Source organism: Mesoplodon densirostris, chromosome 18 (genome assembly GCF_025265405.1).
Source record: "Mesoplodon densirostris isolate mMesDen1 chromosome 18, mMesDen1 primary haplotype, whole genome shotgun sequence".
Classification (NCBI taxonomy): Eukaryota; Metazoa; Chordata; class Mammalia; order Artiodactyla; family Ziphiidae; genus Mesoplodon; species Mesoplodon densirostris.
The window spans coordinates 5,176,177-5,192,890 of NC_082678.1; the positions used below are offsets into that span (position 1 = coordinate 5,176,177).

The following is a 16,714-nucleotide window of genomic DNA, read 5'->3' on the forward strand; positions in this document are numbered from 1 at the left end:
AAAGGACCTTGTCTGCTAACCTGGAAAAGTCCTTGTGTAAATGAGTCATTGGCAATGGGATCAGTCATTTTTAAGGCTGCCCCATTTTCCTAACATGTCAAAATGTCTGTTCTCAGTCTTTTTAGGAGAGGAAGAAGCAAAGCTGCACCCATATTCAGAAAATGAACTAGGCCCCCCAGATGCATGGCATGGGCTTGGGAGAAGGTGGGTGGCATCATGGGACTGCTCTCCAGGCTTTCTAGAGTGGGGTCGATGGAGAGATGGACAGTGAGGACCATTTGAGGAAACTCTAACTCGCTTGAAGAATTAATGGTTGAGGGCTCGTAAGATGGTGAGAGAGCAAAGCTAGGCTACTTCCCTGGCTTCAAAGCCATGAAGTATCTGTACCATGTGGTTCACACACATTGGTTCTAAGGCTCAGCATATTCTTTACTCTTAGGCATTAAAACAACATGAAGGAAACGTGTGTTAGAGATCAGTTGCCTTCATTGGCAAGTGAATTACTATCACGGTCCTAGTATGGTCTTTGAATATTTTCCATGTCTTTAAATCCAGATACAGTACATATAGTGGAAAATTTGCAACCATCCAACATACTTTGCCCCCACGCCCACAAAAAACAGAGTAACTTTACCTAATAGACAAAATTACATGAAACCTCACAACGTCCTTGGGAGGTAGATATTGTTATACCCTTACATTTTAAAAAATCAAAACATTAATATTCCAGTTTCAAATAACAACTCAATATCAGCATATAAGACACTCCAATACTGTAATATTCAGAGGAAACTTGCCTCCAGCTTCTTCAAAGTGCAAAGACCTGTTTCTTATGTTTTTTAAATTTTTTTTTAAAATTTATTATTTATTTATAAATTTATTTGTTTTATTTATTTATTTTTGGCTGCATCGGGTCTTCGCTGCTGTGTGCAGGCTTCCTCTAGTTGCAGCGAGCGGGGGCTACTCTTCCTTGTGGTGCACAGGCTTCTCATTGCAGTGGCTTCTCTTGTTGTGGAACACGGGCTCTAGGGGCTCGGGCTTCGGTAGTTGTGGCATGCAGTCTCAGTAGTTGTGGCGTGCGGACTCAGTAGTTGTGGCACACGGGCTTAGTTGCTCCGTGGCATGTGGGATCTTCTCGGACCAGGGCTCGAGCCCGTGTCCCCTGCATTGGCAGGTGGATCCTCAACGACTGCGCCACCAGGGAAGCTCCTGTTTCTCATGTTGCTGGCATGATGTGGGACACGCTATACACAGCTTTGGGTAAACAGAGGCACAGTCTTGTGCTGTGAGCTCATACAAGTCGAAAGCCTACACCTCTCTTCTAGGCTCTTCCAAGTCCACAGTCTCCGACCCTGGGTTCACTCATCCTTCTCAGAACTGTTCGGTCGGTTAGGCTTAGAGAATAGAGTCCTTTCCCTGGGATGACCCAGGTTTAGCATTTGGTTTCAGGTCAAAATTGTCCTCTTTACAGGCACTTAAATCCCAAATCATTCTGCTTTTCTGAACTCTGCCTATAGAGATTCTCTGAACTATACTTTCTGTCTGAGCACAAAAATAGCTCCTAATTCTTTAAAAGATAAGAGAGATCACTGTGTATCTCTTGTCTTCTGCACAGCCTAATTCTATTTTCTAGGACAGAAGTTTCATCACTCCACTTTCTTTTCTCTTCTTGAGCTCAAACTCCTAATTCTGAGCCTTTGTCAGAGAGCCTGGGCACTCTGAGAACTCAAATCTTAAGTAAGAGTTTCCAAATCTCCACTAGAGACCAACGTACCTACTCATAGTGGAGTACACTTTAAAGGTAGGACTTCAAACACTAAACATTTAACTTTTCCATTACAGTCTTACTGGCTGTCCTGGGATATATACCAGAAGTACTGCTTTTTTCCCCTGAAAACATTCTGAATCTCACATTGAGCAGGAGGAAAAAAGCAGAGGATAAGAACAGTGATACAGAGGCTACCTGGAAAAAATGTTATGTTGGCGTGAGATCTGTTAATAACACAGTGTTTCAACTGAGTAAAATTTTGTGTTTTTAAACATTTCTCTTTGCAAAAGAAATCTGAGGTCGCTTTACTTCTGGGTCTGGCAAAATGTTAAGCCTTGCATTTAAAAGGTGAGACATTTTGTCACTGACAAAGTCAGAAGCTGAGTCAGGAACAGTTCAGAATGGGTAACAAAGCATATGATTAGCTAGCTTATCTGTGTCAAGGCTAATACATCTTTTTGGGAGAATGACTTAGGGAATCTAAAGCCTGGTGGATTTATTAACATCTCTCTTTTTCCTGGTGGTGCTGGTGGAGGGTAATGGGGGAGACACCTCTGTTTGGTTCTCTGCCAGGAGGAAAACCTATGCAACAACTCAAATAGCGATAAGGAATATTTGGAGAGCCAGCTCTCGGTCTTTTCCACCCTCATCCCAATTCTGCCACCTTGGCTGTAAGGCAGCTTTTCACGGGTTTGGTTGTTCCTCAGATTTCGGCCTCCTGGGTGTGCGGTGGGGGCCTGGCTAATAAGAGGGTTGGTGGGAAATGGAGAGAGAAGACCTATGAGGCTCACGCTCACAGGGACTCTGGCTGAGAAAGGAAACGTGCTGTCGGAAGCTGCCAGGGGACCTCACCGTCCAGCAGGGCCAGATGTGAATCTTGCTTGGTCCTCCTTTCTAGGCACCTTGCTAAGGTTCTCCTTTACCTTCTTTCCCACCCCCAGCAAGGGAGGGGTTTAAGTAGAATAAGGAGTGCCTGCAGAAGTAAGTGTTTACCTGTGTTGTGGGAACCACTACATACCACCTGGCTCAACTTCAAGATTTAAGAATGTGGAGTTTCCACATATACATTTTCTCTGGACTTGACACGTCCCAGTCCAGGCTCAGAATGCGACAACGAAATTGCAGCCTGTGTGAGTGGTCGCCCCACTCAGGAAACTGACCTCAGAAGAATGGAAATCATTCAGAAAATCCATTACTCACAGAGAAAATGAGGGTGAAACTTACAGAGTCCCCAGGTTGGTGGGATGGGCCTTAGTTTCACTATCTTAAGGTGCAGGAGTTGGTCTCTTCACTAAACACTTTCCCACTAATCTGGTAGAAACGCTCGCTTTCCCTAGCTTTCTCTCCTACTAATCCTTGCTTCCAAATGCTCTTTCTTTTGTCCCCTGAAGAGTCAACATGATGTGTGATATTTCAAGAATATAATAAGCAGCTCTTCTTTCACAATGGGTATAAGCAACCTGGTGTAGCTTGGAGTCCAGGATTACGGAAATACAGTGAGGTACTGAAGACTACACACCGAAATACATCTAGTCTTTTAGCTGAAATCTCAAACGTGTTGGGACTGTTGCCATGGAATTTCACAAAATCTTTTTTCCTGAGACAGACGCCATGCTACAAAGAAGGATAAACCATTTGTGCAGTCTGAGGTGGAACATTTTAATTACTGGCAGCACATAAACGAGTTGAGTTTGAGCCTAATGCATAAAGCCCTTTCGAAATATCAAGGCAGATACATAAAACGCTAATCCACCAGGAACTGTGGATTCTTGGCTCTGGTAGAAATGTTCACACAGCTGACTCTTAATTTGTAAATAGGCTCCATGAAGTTGTTCCTGGAAGCAGAATTTATTTTCCCTAACATAGGTTCTTTAAAAGGAGAGAAAAAAAAAAAAAAAAAGGCTTTGGCAAGCAGCTGCAGGTGCCCGTTTGTGTGTACACTCTGGGGCAAGATCAAAATACCTTCCTGTGTTTTGTTCCTCCCCACCATCTTCTTCACACCACAACTCAGTGGTTAAAGGAAAAACTTAACAATACTTCCATTTTCACACCAAAGAAATGTGAAACATATATTCATATACATACTCTTCTGCTTAATACCCATACATTAAGAGCTTTAAAAAAATAATTGTGGTTACTGCATAATCACATAAATTTAAAGCCTCAAAGGACCTTCGAGAACATCTAAATCCAATTCCTAATTCTATGGTTGAGGAAACTTAGTTTTAAGAGTTAACTGGTTTGCCCAAAGTCACCTGGCTAAGGAGTAGCAAATATGGAATCAGCAAACAGATTTTGTGACCCTCATTCCAGTGCTGATTTTACAATCATTACATCACTTTTCCTGGATAGCATGTCTCCCATAATTAATGATAAAGATGACCGACACATCTGCAGAACCAAGATCAGACTTTCAGGAATCTTTTTTTTTTTTTTTTTTTTTGCGGTACGCGGGCCTCTCACTGTTGTGGCCACTCCCGTTGCAGAGCACAGGCTCCGTATGCGCAGGCTCAGCGGCCATGGCTCACGGGCCCAGCCGCTCCGCGGCATGTGGGATCTTCCCAGACCGGGGCACGAACCCGTATCCCCTGCATCGGCAGGCGGACTCTCAACCACTGCGCCACCAGGGAAGCCCTTTCAGGAATCTTTGTGGAAAACAACAGCTCCATTTAAAATGGGGGGTGGCGGGGTGGGACCCGCCCCCGACCTGCCTGGTCGAGGATATCCTGCCAGCAGAGGTGCTCCCTTCCTCACTCCAACCTGAAGTGCAGCTCTGGTCATGGTCATCCTCGGTTCCTTTCCTGTGGGGAGGGGGAGGCTAAGTCATCCTTTCAGGATTCTTTGGTATTTTTTTGGTCAAAAAATCATTGGCAAGTGTGCTCTGGGTTTGTACGCCAGTATTCCATGAAGGAGATGAAGAACTTTCAGGTGGTTGTTCCTCCTTCCCTCCATCCCTGGTGGCGCTGCTGCTAAACAGTTTCCCCCCTCAGAACCCAGCCTGCCAGTCGAGATAGTAGGAAATGGACGTCACCACCCGCAGTGGACACCCTCCTGGAGTTCCCATGACAGTCTGTATTTAAACCATTAGTTCTTCTGAGATAGAGTTTCTCCTCTGCATGAATGGTTTAACCCAAAGCAGCTTTTAACTGGAGACGGGAGGGTAAAGAGTAGAAGCAGAAGGACCATCAGAAAACTTGGGTTATTTTTGCTTGTGTGATAAGAAGTGGATCTGATGCTTGGAGACTAGGGGCTTCAGTTATTGGTAGCATTTTATGGCTGTTCTCTTCCTTATTGTTAGACTATAATTTGCGATGGGAGGTTTATATCCTAACCCTTTAGTCTTGTGTGAAGTGCAGAAGGGCAAGGCTTCCCAGCAAGGCCAGCTGGTCAGCGGTTCTTCTCTGTGGACCTGGGCATATGGCTAAAAGTCTTTTCCACATATGGCTGATGTATCTCCGAAACAATGCCTCGTGCAGCACAACCAGGGGACTCTTCTGGTTGGCAACAGACTCCAAAGAATGCCTGCCTATTGCTGCAAAAGATAATGACCAAATACTTCATTGGCTTTTAAATGTCATAAAATTCAAGTCCCTGATGGGAAAACAAAGGTTTCACAAAAGTAGTAACATGATGTATCTGCAAACAATTGCTGAACAGGGACAGCATTTCTCTGCTGCCCATGTGAATGTGATCCTTTGGACACTAAAATGGCAAGAAAAGGGGATTGGAACTGAGTTTGCTTTGAGAGTGATTTGTTGGGCGAGGGGTATTATCAGCTTTTAAAAAGGATGTTGAATGCTCAGGTGCAAATCACCTCTGGGCCCAGATCTTCACTTCAGCATGGCTCGGTGTTCTCCTCTGGCTATGTGAGATGAGAACTCATAGCGGTCGTGGCTTCGATAGCCACACATGTTACACTCAAAAGGGTCACGAAAGCCGTGGCAACCCATGTGAATAGTGAACATCACGTAATCCAGGAAGAGGACTCGACAGTGGTCGCACCGGTACACATCCATCACCTCCCCTTCTTTGTTGATCACTTTGATGGAGTCTCTTGGGCAGATGGGTGGGGGCTTGAGGAGTTCATAAGAGCGGGGGACCTCCTTCAGAAGTGGCATCCCATTGCGGGCCCGAGGAGGGACCATGTGATTTTGCTGGTAGATGTGATTCTGGCGTTCCTCGTGGTTGCTGTCAGTGTCCGTGGAGTCGTGGCCACTGTTGTTGGGGGAGAGGCCTCTTTCAGAAGGCAGGCTCTTCTCTGGCAGCTGGACGTTCTTCTTTTCCAGGTCCTGGGGGGCCCCATTCGGCATCTCGGCACGGGTGAGGGCTATGGGATACATGCTGCTGATAACTGGGACCATCTCTGAGGTGGGAGCAGGCGGTGTCTGGACCAAGGGGCGCAGGGCTTCGGCACCAAGGTAGCTGATGGCGTTATTGATGGCCTGGTCCATCATTCGGGTCTGAATCATCTCACTCTCTTTCTCATACATATAGCTGGGATTATAGCTGACGTCAAAGCAGGGGCGCTTCTCACCTAGAACAAGGGAAAGAAAGAGTGACAAAAGGAACAACACAAAGGCAGAGAGTTTGTAAAATTATTTTCTGGAGTCCTTGAAAAGTGAGGAGGGACAAGTGGCCTGTTCAAGGACACTCAGCCCAGGCAGAATGGTCCCACACGGGTGCTGAAGGCTCGGGGGACAGTGATTGACAGCACATGCTTGGACAGTCAAAATAACTGAAACCAGCAGGCAAAAGGGAGAGTCAGAGATGTCACTAAGTTGAGGCTCCAATGTGAGTTGTTTCCACTGCTCATGTCAGAAGGGAACCCTGGAGAAAAGAAGCAAGAGAACACCAGGAGGGGGCTTAAGAGGGGGAAAGGCAGCTGCCAGTGCGCAGGAGCACGGGGACCTCTGCACTTCTATTGTTCATGAACTCTGAAGACACGGTCAATCCCCGAACTCTTAGTTTGCTTGTTCTTTTCTGCTTGTAATACTAGGGAGCCGGGGGCCGGAAGTGCTGCAAAAAGTGGGGATGCTCTGGCCTCGGCAGCTTTTTAAATAGCTGCAGAGGCAGAAAAAACAGCCCCCAAAACTCCAACTTACCACTTCCCAAACACGTCAGTTATCAGACTGACTGAGATTTAAATAAAAGAGCTTCACATGTAGAGAGTTTTAGAAAGGCTTTCTTGATGAAAGATCATGATGATTTGTCCTCTTCATAAAGTGTGTTATTCTTCTTTTGCTTGAAAAGATGTATCATTGATACATATGTGATCATTAGGACTTATCTCACACTTAACTGAAAAATTTACTTGTGGTCACCCTCTCCTATTTCTCATGTCAAACTGCTGAGAAATTTTGAAAACAGAGTTTAGCCACCTTCAGGGCGTGTGGGTGTTGTGTGTTAGAAAACAGAGGCTCTCTGGCCACAGGGAAGGCAGGAGCGGGATCTTCAATGATGGCAGATGTGCTCAATGGTGAGTGGCTGGTAGAGGCAAGAGAAAGTGGGGAAGATGTGTCAGGGGCTGGAGGTGAGGCTAGCATTATCGCTGATGCTTTTTCATTCCATAGACATTGGATTCTGAGAGATTTGCTAAACCATATCCTCTCTTCCCTAACATTTCCTAGGCATGTTGTGGTTCCAGAACGAGTCACTGCCATACGGTAAAGGCTTCGGGGAAGACAAAACACAAGAAAACAAAAAGGATTGGAAGAACCAGTTTCTGTTCTTGAGGTATCTCCAACCTAGGGGGAGAGAAATCAGACTTGGCTAGATGGAACTAGAGAAAAATAAATGTTAAAAGTTGAGAAAGGGCTGCCTTGCTCTATGGAAGCTTTTGATTTTATTTTAAATGCCATGTGTGAGGCGTTTAAGCAGGGTGGGTGACGTGTCTTCTGTAAAAAGAATTAAAGGGGAAGGGCAGGGTGGTTTGTAAATATACAAACTGTATATTCAAGTGTTATGGGAACGCAAAGAATTCAGGAGTACTTGTGGAAGGGAAAGCATTCTTGGAAAACCTAAATTTTGAGAAGGGTCTTGATGAACTGGTAGGATTTAGATTTTCCGAGAGGTAGAAGAGATATCCTAATTGAGGGATGAGCATGAATCAAGACAGACACGTGGGACCACCCAAGACATGGGCAGGGAGGGGTAAGAGAGTCTGGTTAGAGCCAACTATCAAGAAGCGTGGAAGAAAGTATTTTTCAAACCCCACTTAGCCCTCCACATTCCGCAATATTCATACCCCAGGGTGGTGTGGTGGGTGAGAGCATGAACTCTAGAGTCAGATGGTGTGGATCCAATGCTGCTTCATCACGACTCGTTGTGTGACCTTGGGCAAGTTACGTAACCTGTCTATGGCTCCATGTCCTCATGTAAAATGGGGGTAATGATTGTACCTACCTCAATTGGTAAGTGCTTCGAACAGTGCCTGGCACATAGAAAGCACTGGGTAAATGTTAGGGTTTTTCATTTTGTTTGAATCAGCTCGCATTTCCTTTCTGTTTTGGCTGAAGAAATTTGTCTTTTAAGGACACTGTATGTCACTAACATAAACAGAAAACCAGAATCACTTGCCACAAATAGAAGGTAACTATGAAAAATAAAGACAACGAAACACAGCCATTTATTAAAGTTTGAGCAGATACTGTAAGTACCTGGAGACAAAGATCCCCTCTCTCTTTGCTAAAAATAGAGATTATCAAGTGTGTGATTAGTGTTGAAGACAGTTAACATCGAATTACATCTAAATCGTTCTCCTTGGTATAATCAGGAAGATTGAAAAAGAACTAAAAAGAAAATAACTTTCTTGCCATGTGGATCAAGGTTTTAAAATGCTATGTGAGCCTTGTGGAACTTTGCCTCCAACATTTTAGGAGATACTGAAAAAAGATAACACATGGTGAGACCAAATGATGGGCATTCTGAATAACCAACCACAGGGTTTAGATCTGGACAAACAGCAAACCTCTGCAAACCGCACTGAGCAAGAGATGCTTGTGGTCAAAATGTTATTTTCAGGATATTAATGTAACAGCAATGTGTAAGATGGACTAGAACAGTGAGAAATTGGAGACAAAAAGACCTGCTAAAAGATCCAATCTAATCAGATAGATTTGTCCTGTATCCTCACTACCTTAAGGCCAACCTGACAGTTTCCAGACAAATACCTGAGAGAAAAAATATGCACAGAAAATCACCGTACCTTGGCAACTCGATAAAAAGGAACAGAAACGTAGGCCTTTGCCAAAGTAATCAACGGTTCTTCTTTTCAACTGCCAGATTGGATAAGTCTCTGATTAGAGCTGTTTGGAAGAACGAGACTGAGAACATGAAAGCTGTCTAAAGTCACAAATCTTGATTCCCCTGAAAGTGACACAGAAATGATGAACTTTGGTTTCCTGGCCTTTTCAAGGTTACTGATGATTTTCCAGTGTGGTTGGCTCTACTCAGTTCCCCAAATACCGGGGGTCCCTGGAAATCTTTTTATCTTTTCGCCTAACAGAGAGGCTCCAGAAAGTTTCCGAGGTGGGGCAGGCACATCACAAACTCTGCTTTTATCTCTTCTCCCAAGAGTTGGTTTTACTTAACTAGGCCTACAATTTCATAATCTATACCAACTGCAGCACATGTCAGAAAACAGCTGAGTGCTGAAGTTGTAAGAGGCAAAACAATAAGAGGAAAATCAACCCCTGGATGAGTGGAAATATGTGACTGAGTTCTGTGGTTAACGCAGACGATTGTTCATTGTTAAGAAGATGGGAGAGCCTCAGATCTTCACGTGCACGCAACCTGCACTCATCAGGTCCCCTCATCTCCGAGTTACGGTAACTTGATTAGTGCAGATGATTATCAGTCACCTGTAGACACGATGACTCAATGTGTATGAAACTCAGAAGGGGTAAGCTACAGTAATTGAAAAGCCAACAGCTCACGTTTCTTTAGTAATACTCATAAAAAAGGTTACTCAAACCACAAGAGTGTAACTGCTCCCAAACCTGCACAGAGCTTCTAGTCCAGCTTCTAGTCAAAATCGTACCACACATGTTTGAGTGATTAATGAGAGAAGCTTCGGGCTGAATTAGAGGTTTTCTCCCAATGATAATACAAATGGCAACAACAAGTCCTAAGTTTAGAAACCAAGGCTACTTGGTTGGGCCGTTCCCTACCTGTGATCCCTTTTAAAGGTGTCAATCCCTACCATCTAGGCTTTGGTAACTCTGAACTGAGCAACTGCCTGACCTGAATTGCTGCAATGTGGTGAGGGCATATGGTTGTTGGCTTCTAAGTGCCAACTTGAAAGTACAGAATCATAGCCTAAAGCTAAAAGGGACCTTAGCTGAGCATGTGGATTTAGACCTCTGCCTTTGGGATGGAGGGACAAGATCCACCACTCTAACCTGTTTACTTCTCTACTTCACAGTACCGAGCACTGTGCCTTATATATAATGCCAAGAAGAATAGCTACTATTTATTGAGCCACTACTATATACCCAGTGCTGTCCTAGGCACTTTGCATATTGTCTCACTTTACCTAAGATGAATGATCATCTCTTAGTCAGATGAAGCACCTAGAGCACAAACGGGTTGATTAACTTGCTCAGGTTGCTCAGCTGGTAAATGGAGAACCAGGACGTGACCCAAGGGCCCATATACCTCAGTATATGTTTGAGCATTAACTGCTGTTTCCTGGCAGCTACCTCACCCATGGCTGCACAACCCCACCACTAGCAATGACTTCAGATTCTCTGCGGGGATGGTTCCCATAGGCAGTAGAAAAGCAACTGTGCTTTGTTCCATATGGACCAGTAGCATGCATTCAAGAAATATCTATGATGGGCTTCCCTGGTGGCTCAGTGGTTAAGAATCCACCTGCCAATGCAGGGGACACGGGTTCGAGCCCTGATCTGGGAAGATCCCACATGCCATGGAGCAACTAAGCCCATGCGCCACACTACGGAGCCTGCGCTCTAGAGCCTGTGAGCCACAACTACTGAGCCAACGTGTCACAACTACTGACGCCCACGCGCCTAGAGCCCATGCTCCGCAACAAGAGAAGCCACTGCAATGAGAAGCCTGCACACCGCCAGGAAGAGTAGCCCCTGCTCACCACAACTAGAGAAAGCCCGCGCGCAACAATGAAGACCCAACGCAGCCAAAGATAAATAACTAAATAAAAATTTAAAAAAAAGAAATATCTATGATGAACAGAGTTGTCATGATGTCCATAAAGTGCTTAACAGAGTACTGGCACATGTAAGCACTCAATAAGTGGTAGATCTATTGTTATTATTATTGTTATTTGCCTCATGTTAAGTGTTTTGAAGAATACAAACTTAATTGCAACCCAGGAGGAGATGTAGTATGTACACAATTTCATTACAAGTTAGTATCCTTAATACTATGTGGTGGAACAAAGTATAGCGTAGCCAAGAGAGTGGAGAGAGAAAAATACGGACCATGTCTCAGATACGCCACGTAACACGGGACAAATATTAATCTATTCCCTAAAGTCTCCTTGAAATCTGAGGTGGTAGTGGTGGTCGGGGGGGGGACAGTTACACACATCACAAAAAGCAGACTGTTAAACTCGCCTTGAGTGCGGGGGGAGAACAGAGAAGAGAGGGAATTCAGGCAAGTATGGGAATGTAGACCACGTGGAGGTTTAGGGGGCAGAAGGGAGGGAGGCCATTCCAGACAGTGAGCATGGAAAGGTGGATTACAAAGAAGTGGGAGTAGTTCATCACGGCTGAATTAAAAGATTAGCCGGCTGAAATGATACATTTAGAAAAGATAACTTAGAGACCGATTGTGAAAGACTCAGAATGCCTGGGTGGTTTGGATTTTATTCTGATGGGGAGCCACTGAAAGATTTTTTTGAAGAGGAGGAGACATTATTTGCACATTAGAAAAATAACAATTCTGAGGTTACAGTCATCATGATGGGGTAATGTGAAATACTGGGGTTTTCTTTAAGCCTTTAAGTTTCTTCAAGTCACTTAACTGTATCTGCTGATGCCTTCATACAATTTCCCAAGTGTATCATCGATTACTCGTACTCCAAGCACATATCTTCCCCCCAGAAAAGGGCAGGTAAGTAGGGTAAATGGAATGTCTGATGACGATGATGGCTCTGATCTCAATCTAAATGAGACTGAAGTGGCTAACACGTCTTCCAGGAGGAGGAAGGCAGAGGGTAGGAAGCCACAGAACGAGAAGCAGGAAGGAGGAGAGAGAACAGAGAGAGCCACGGGGGTGGCAGTGAGGAAAACTGAGCTGGAAACCACGTTTTGCTGCTGCAGAAGCCTTAGTCCTCTGTGAGTCACCGTGAAGTGCTATTTGGTTGTCATCTGCCCTGATGGAGTCACCACAGATCTTTTCTCAAGAAAACACACCCTGAAGAGAGAACGACTGCCTTCTTCAAGGCTTTTTCTTCCACCAGCTTTCAGTGACTAGACCCTTCCCTTTCCAAAGCTCCTGCGCAGCACACATGGCATGCACTGCTCTGGGTGGCTTTCTGGGGGAGGAACGCCTTGGACTGCAGCACTTTATAGACCCAGGCTCTGGCCCTGCTCTGTCGCCTACGAGCTGCATCTCTCCATCTTTCCCTTCCCCCTTCCCTCCTTAGTAAAAGAACTTCACTGGGTGGTTTCTAATATCCCTTCAAACTCAAAAACGTTATGACTTTTGATGCTTATAGGATTAGGGATTTGGGCCCTTTGGGAAGGGATGGGAGAAGATACGTTTTGCTTTTAGAAACAGGCATTAAAACTGCTTCCTGTTGCTCCGTTAACCAAAGCAGACAATTTCTCATTAGTTACTTCACAGGGGGAACCGACAGTATTTGCTGGAGTGTCAAAACCTCACAACATGTTTACCGGGGGGGTGAGTGAGATCTTTTGTCATGTTCTTTTCAACATGAAAACTTCCTTTAATAACGTAATACATGAAATTTTAAAAAATAGGGAGATGCTATGGTAACCACTTTGGTCTGAATAACACATCTGTTTTTGGAGAAAGAATGAAAATCAGAGAACGAAATATGCAGAAATGTAGTCATTTTCCTCCTCCCTTCAGGAGAGAAATCTGGCCTCTATTTTGAGCCAAGTATTTGAAGATGGCCTAGTTAGAAGCATAGTCAAGCAAGTTTGTAACAGGAGAATAAGATTCAGAAAAAAGACAGTCCCTAGAGGGCTTAGGTGCTAAAAGCAAGGTCTTCTTGTCCTTTGGAAAGAACACCTAAAAAGAATTATTTTGATGACGTAAAGATGCTGATGTCTAATGAATGTGTGTCAATTTATTTCCTATTTTATAGAAAGTGATTCACAATTTCTTGGAGAACTAGGAAAAAAGTGATTTCATTTTTCTCCTACTTGGGTAATTTAATTTTACTCTTACTCTTCAACAGAGGCATGTTTTTGTGCTTCTAAATGCATTTAGACTTAATCCAATCCATCCCTCTTCCTCAGTCCATCTCTAATGGATGAAAAATGCTATCTACTGGTAATCCTCTCAAGCCTGTTAGGATAGTAACAGGCTGACCTGATGGTATAATTTCACCTTTACCCTCATAGTTCAAGAGGTCAGGGAAGCCAAGCTGTGCAACTGTCAACACGGATTAAAGGGGGTGACTCATTCTTTCTTCACACTTTACCCATTGCCATCTCCCTGGCAGCTGAATCTTTTCAGAAAATGATGCCTTGGAGAGGAAAGACAGGAGAGAGAAGAGAAGGAGGGAAGACATTAGCCCCATATGTTTTATATCACTTCATCCCATATACTGCACAGTGTCAAAATGTTCCTTTATTTTCCCCTTGATATTACTATTTTCTATCAAAAGGTGGATTCGGTTAAATGATTGAAGGTGTTTCTTTTATTTTTAAAAAAATCTCTTATGGTTCAGGGAATAAGCTAATGCTAGCGGATTAGAACAGTGCTCAGGAACAAGAATATCACGTAGGGGCTTCCCTGGTGGCGCAGTGGTTGAGAGTCCACCTGCCGATGCAGGGGACGCGGGTTCGTGCCCCGGTCCGGGAAGATCCCACATGCCACAGAGCGGCTGGGCCTGTGAGCCGTGGCCGCTAGGCCTGCATGTCCGGAGCCTGTGCTCTGCAACAGGAGAGGCCACAGCAGTGAGAGGCCCACATACCGCAAAAAAAAAAAAAAAAAAGAATATCACGTATATGGCAGGAGCTCTGAAAGCATTTGCATGATAAATGAATGGACGAAAGAGTAAATAAATAAGTAGTAATGTACTAAGTAAAATATATAAATGTTGAACTAATGCAGCTGTTTTATAGATTCTCAGATTAAATGACATCTTCCTAAAAAAAACCTCCTAAATTATATACTATGGTTTATAACATAAAATAACATACCATATCTGTACAACCTTGAGAAAAAAGTTATCTGAAGTTATACATATGGGTTTATAAAAAAGAAGTGGTGCTCATTATTGCTGCCTTTTATAATTCATATTGCAGACTTACAGAAAGGTAGAGCTGCGAGGGATCTTCTCGATCACTTCATCACCTGTTCGGTCTACTCATTTCACAGGTGAGTAAACAGAGGCCCAGAAAGGTTACGTGATTTGTCTAAACATACACAGTTAAGAAATGACTGAACTGGAATCACAACCTCAGTCTTTTGGCTTCTAATCCAGTGCTCTTCCTACTGCACTTTACCACAATTTATAAAAAAAAAAAATTCCCCCAGCTATTCAGGGCCCCAAAGTCCAGAAGGTGCTACCTCAGCTCAAATCAAGAGCTAACTCTACTGGGTTTCCTGATTCCATCTCAGAGAGAACATGATGGTTCAGAAGATGACAGAAATCAGTACCTACAAGATCAGCACCTCTCCTGAGTCTGGAAATGGAAGAGTGAAAATCCTCTGGTCACAATGGTAATAAACAAATGGAATGGATCCCTTATGCAATAAGCAAAATGGCATGGACTTGGACATGTGAAACATGTGTTTTTAAACCCATGAAGATACCAAAGCAACTTTTATCTTATTAAGTAGGGCTTTAGCTCAAGGACAGGTTTAGGGCAACTATGTGAACTAAGTACCTTCTCTCATATTTTAGTTCTCTTAGACCAACATGCATTGACCATAACTGGATTGAAATTAAGTCACTTTACATTTTTTTCTTTCCCATTTCTTCCCATGTTTCTCCCCACCCATATCAGCTGCAGCCATTTCTACAGTCAAAACATCCCCCAAATTAAATTATACTCATGGCATAGAATAACAATCCAAGCTTCCTTTTGTACGCCAGCCAGAACCTCTTCACGTAAGTACAGCTCAAAAGAGGTATGAGCAATGTTCTAAGATAATGTCTTGGAATCACAATTGGTCCACTGTGCCTAAACCCCAAGTCACTACATGCCCCCTGACATTTCTCACCAGGGAGAGGGAAGATGGTAAAGAGGAGAAGGTCTCTCTGAAATGAAACTCACCAACTTTAGTCTGACACAGTTTATTCTTAAAGTGACTAAAAGAATACAATAACTTCTCAGTCAAACAACATAAAATAAATAAGTATAAATACCAAGCTAGGAGGACAGGAATAAAGACACAGACGTAGAGAATGGACTTGAGGACACGGGGAGGGGGAAGGGTAAGCTGGGATGAAGTGAGAGAGTGGCATGGACTTATAAATATTACCAAATGTAAAATAGATAGCTAGTGGGAAGCAGCCGCATAGCACAGGGAGATCAGCTTGGTGCTTTGTGACCACCTAGAGGGGTGGGATACGGAGGGTGGGAGGGAGACGCAAGAGGGAGGAGATATGGGGATATATGTATATGTATAGCTGATTCACTTTGTTATAAAGCAGAAACTAACACACCATTGTAAAGTAATTATACTCCAATAAAGATGTTAAAAAAAAAAAAAAAACCAAGCTAGGTAGCTTTGAAATATATGGGTTCTTTCAATATATCTCTATAATTCACATAAAATTAAAAAACTAATTAGACCAGAATTTTAAAACTACTTAGACCAGAATAAAGTTTAACCAGATTTAAAAACCAGGCAGGCACTTGATATCTGTAAAATCTATTGAAAAGAATAAACACAAAAGGACTGAAGTAAGAAATCAACAGCAGCAGCAAGTAGCTTTGGAAAAACAGACTGACAGGTTTCTAAAATATTATTGGTGTTGAGGGAGGTCTATTTTCATGTGGTAACTATTTTTGTTCAATATCACCGACTTTCAATTTATAGCAAAACCAATACATTCAATTCAGCTGCCTGCTTCACAAATACACATCTGTTTTAAATATCATAGTCACATTTATGTAAACATCTGGGAGAATTCAACACAATATTTCTGCCATTAGGCAGTCCTAACACTTTAATGGACATAATTATTTCTTAGCCATCTCATTCTTGCTGTATTTTTTGACAATGTGAAAACCAATGGTATAAAAATTAACTCCAGTAAGACAAATGATGAACTCAAACCTTGTTATTTAAATCTATGCATTCCCAACCACTTTCTCTTAAAACCAAGTCTCACTCAAATTCAAGAAAATATGGCAATACATTTTAGAGCATGAAAAAAGTTTGAGCGTGATAAGGGAACCAAGTTGTAAAACATAGTTGCAAAAGATTACAAAAATGCTATCTTGAACATCTTACTGGTATCAATTGCACAAACTCTCTCATGGAACATATGTCATTCGGAATAAAGAGGAAGGAACAGCATTTTTAACACCAACTTCATTTAAGAAATTGGATACCAAATAATCCCATGTTCAGTAGTTAAGATTCTTTAGTTAAAATATATTATCATTTGCTCTAGTTACCAAAATGAATCCTGAAGAATAAAAGGTGTACAATGGAAAATCAATTACCTTATTTTAACAGAGATTAAACTAGGAAGGGCCTGTGTAGTAAGCATCCTATGTTATCTCATTCAAACTATCTGCTAACAACAGCAGG

At 43.1% G+C, this 16,714-nt stretch overlaps 1 protein-coding gene across 2 annotated transcripts in view; it reads right to left on the reverse strand.

The window, feature by feature from the left end:
- Positions 1–5,598: 5,598 nt before the first annotated feature.
- The window catches only part of IKZF3 (IKAROS family zinc finger 3), a 62,070-nt gene continuing 50,954 nt past the window's right edge, over positions 5,599–16,714 (reverse strand). For both annotated transcript variants that reach the window (XM_060080945.1, XM_060080946.1), the window contains one exon: positions 5,599–6,302. In XM_060080945.1, the coding sequence (XP_059936928.1) occupies positions 5,599–6,302 (704 nt within the window). The remainder of the gene's footprint in view (positions 6,303–16,714) is intronic.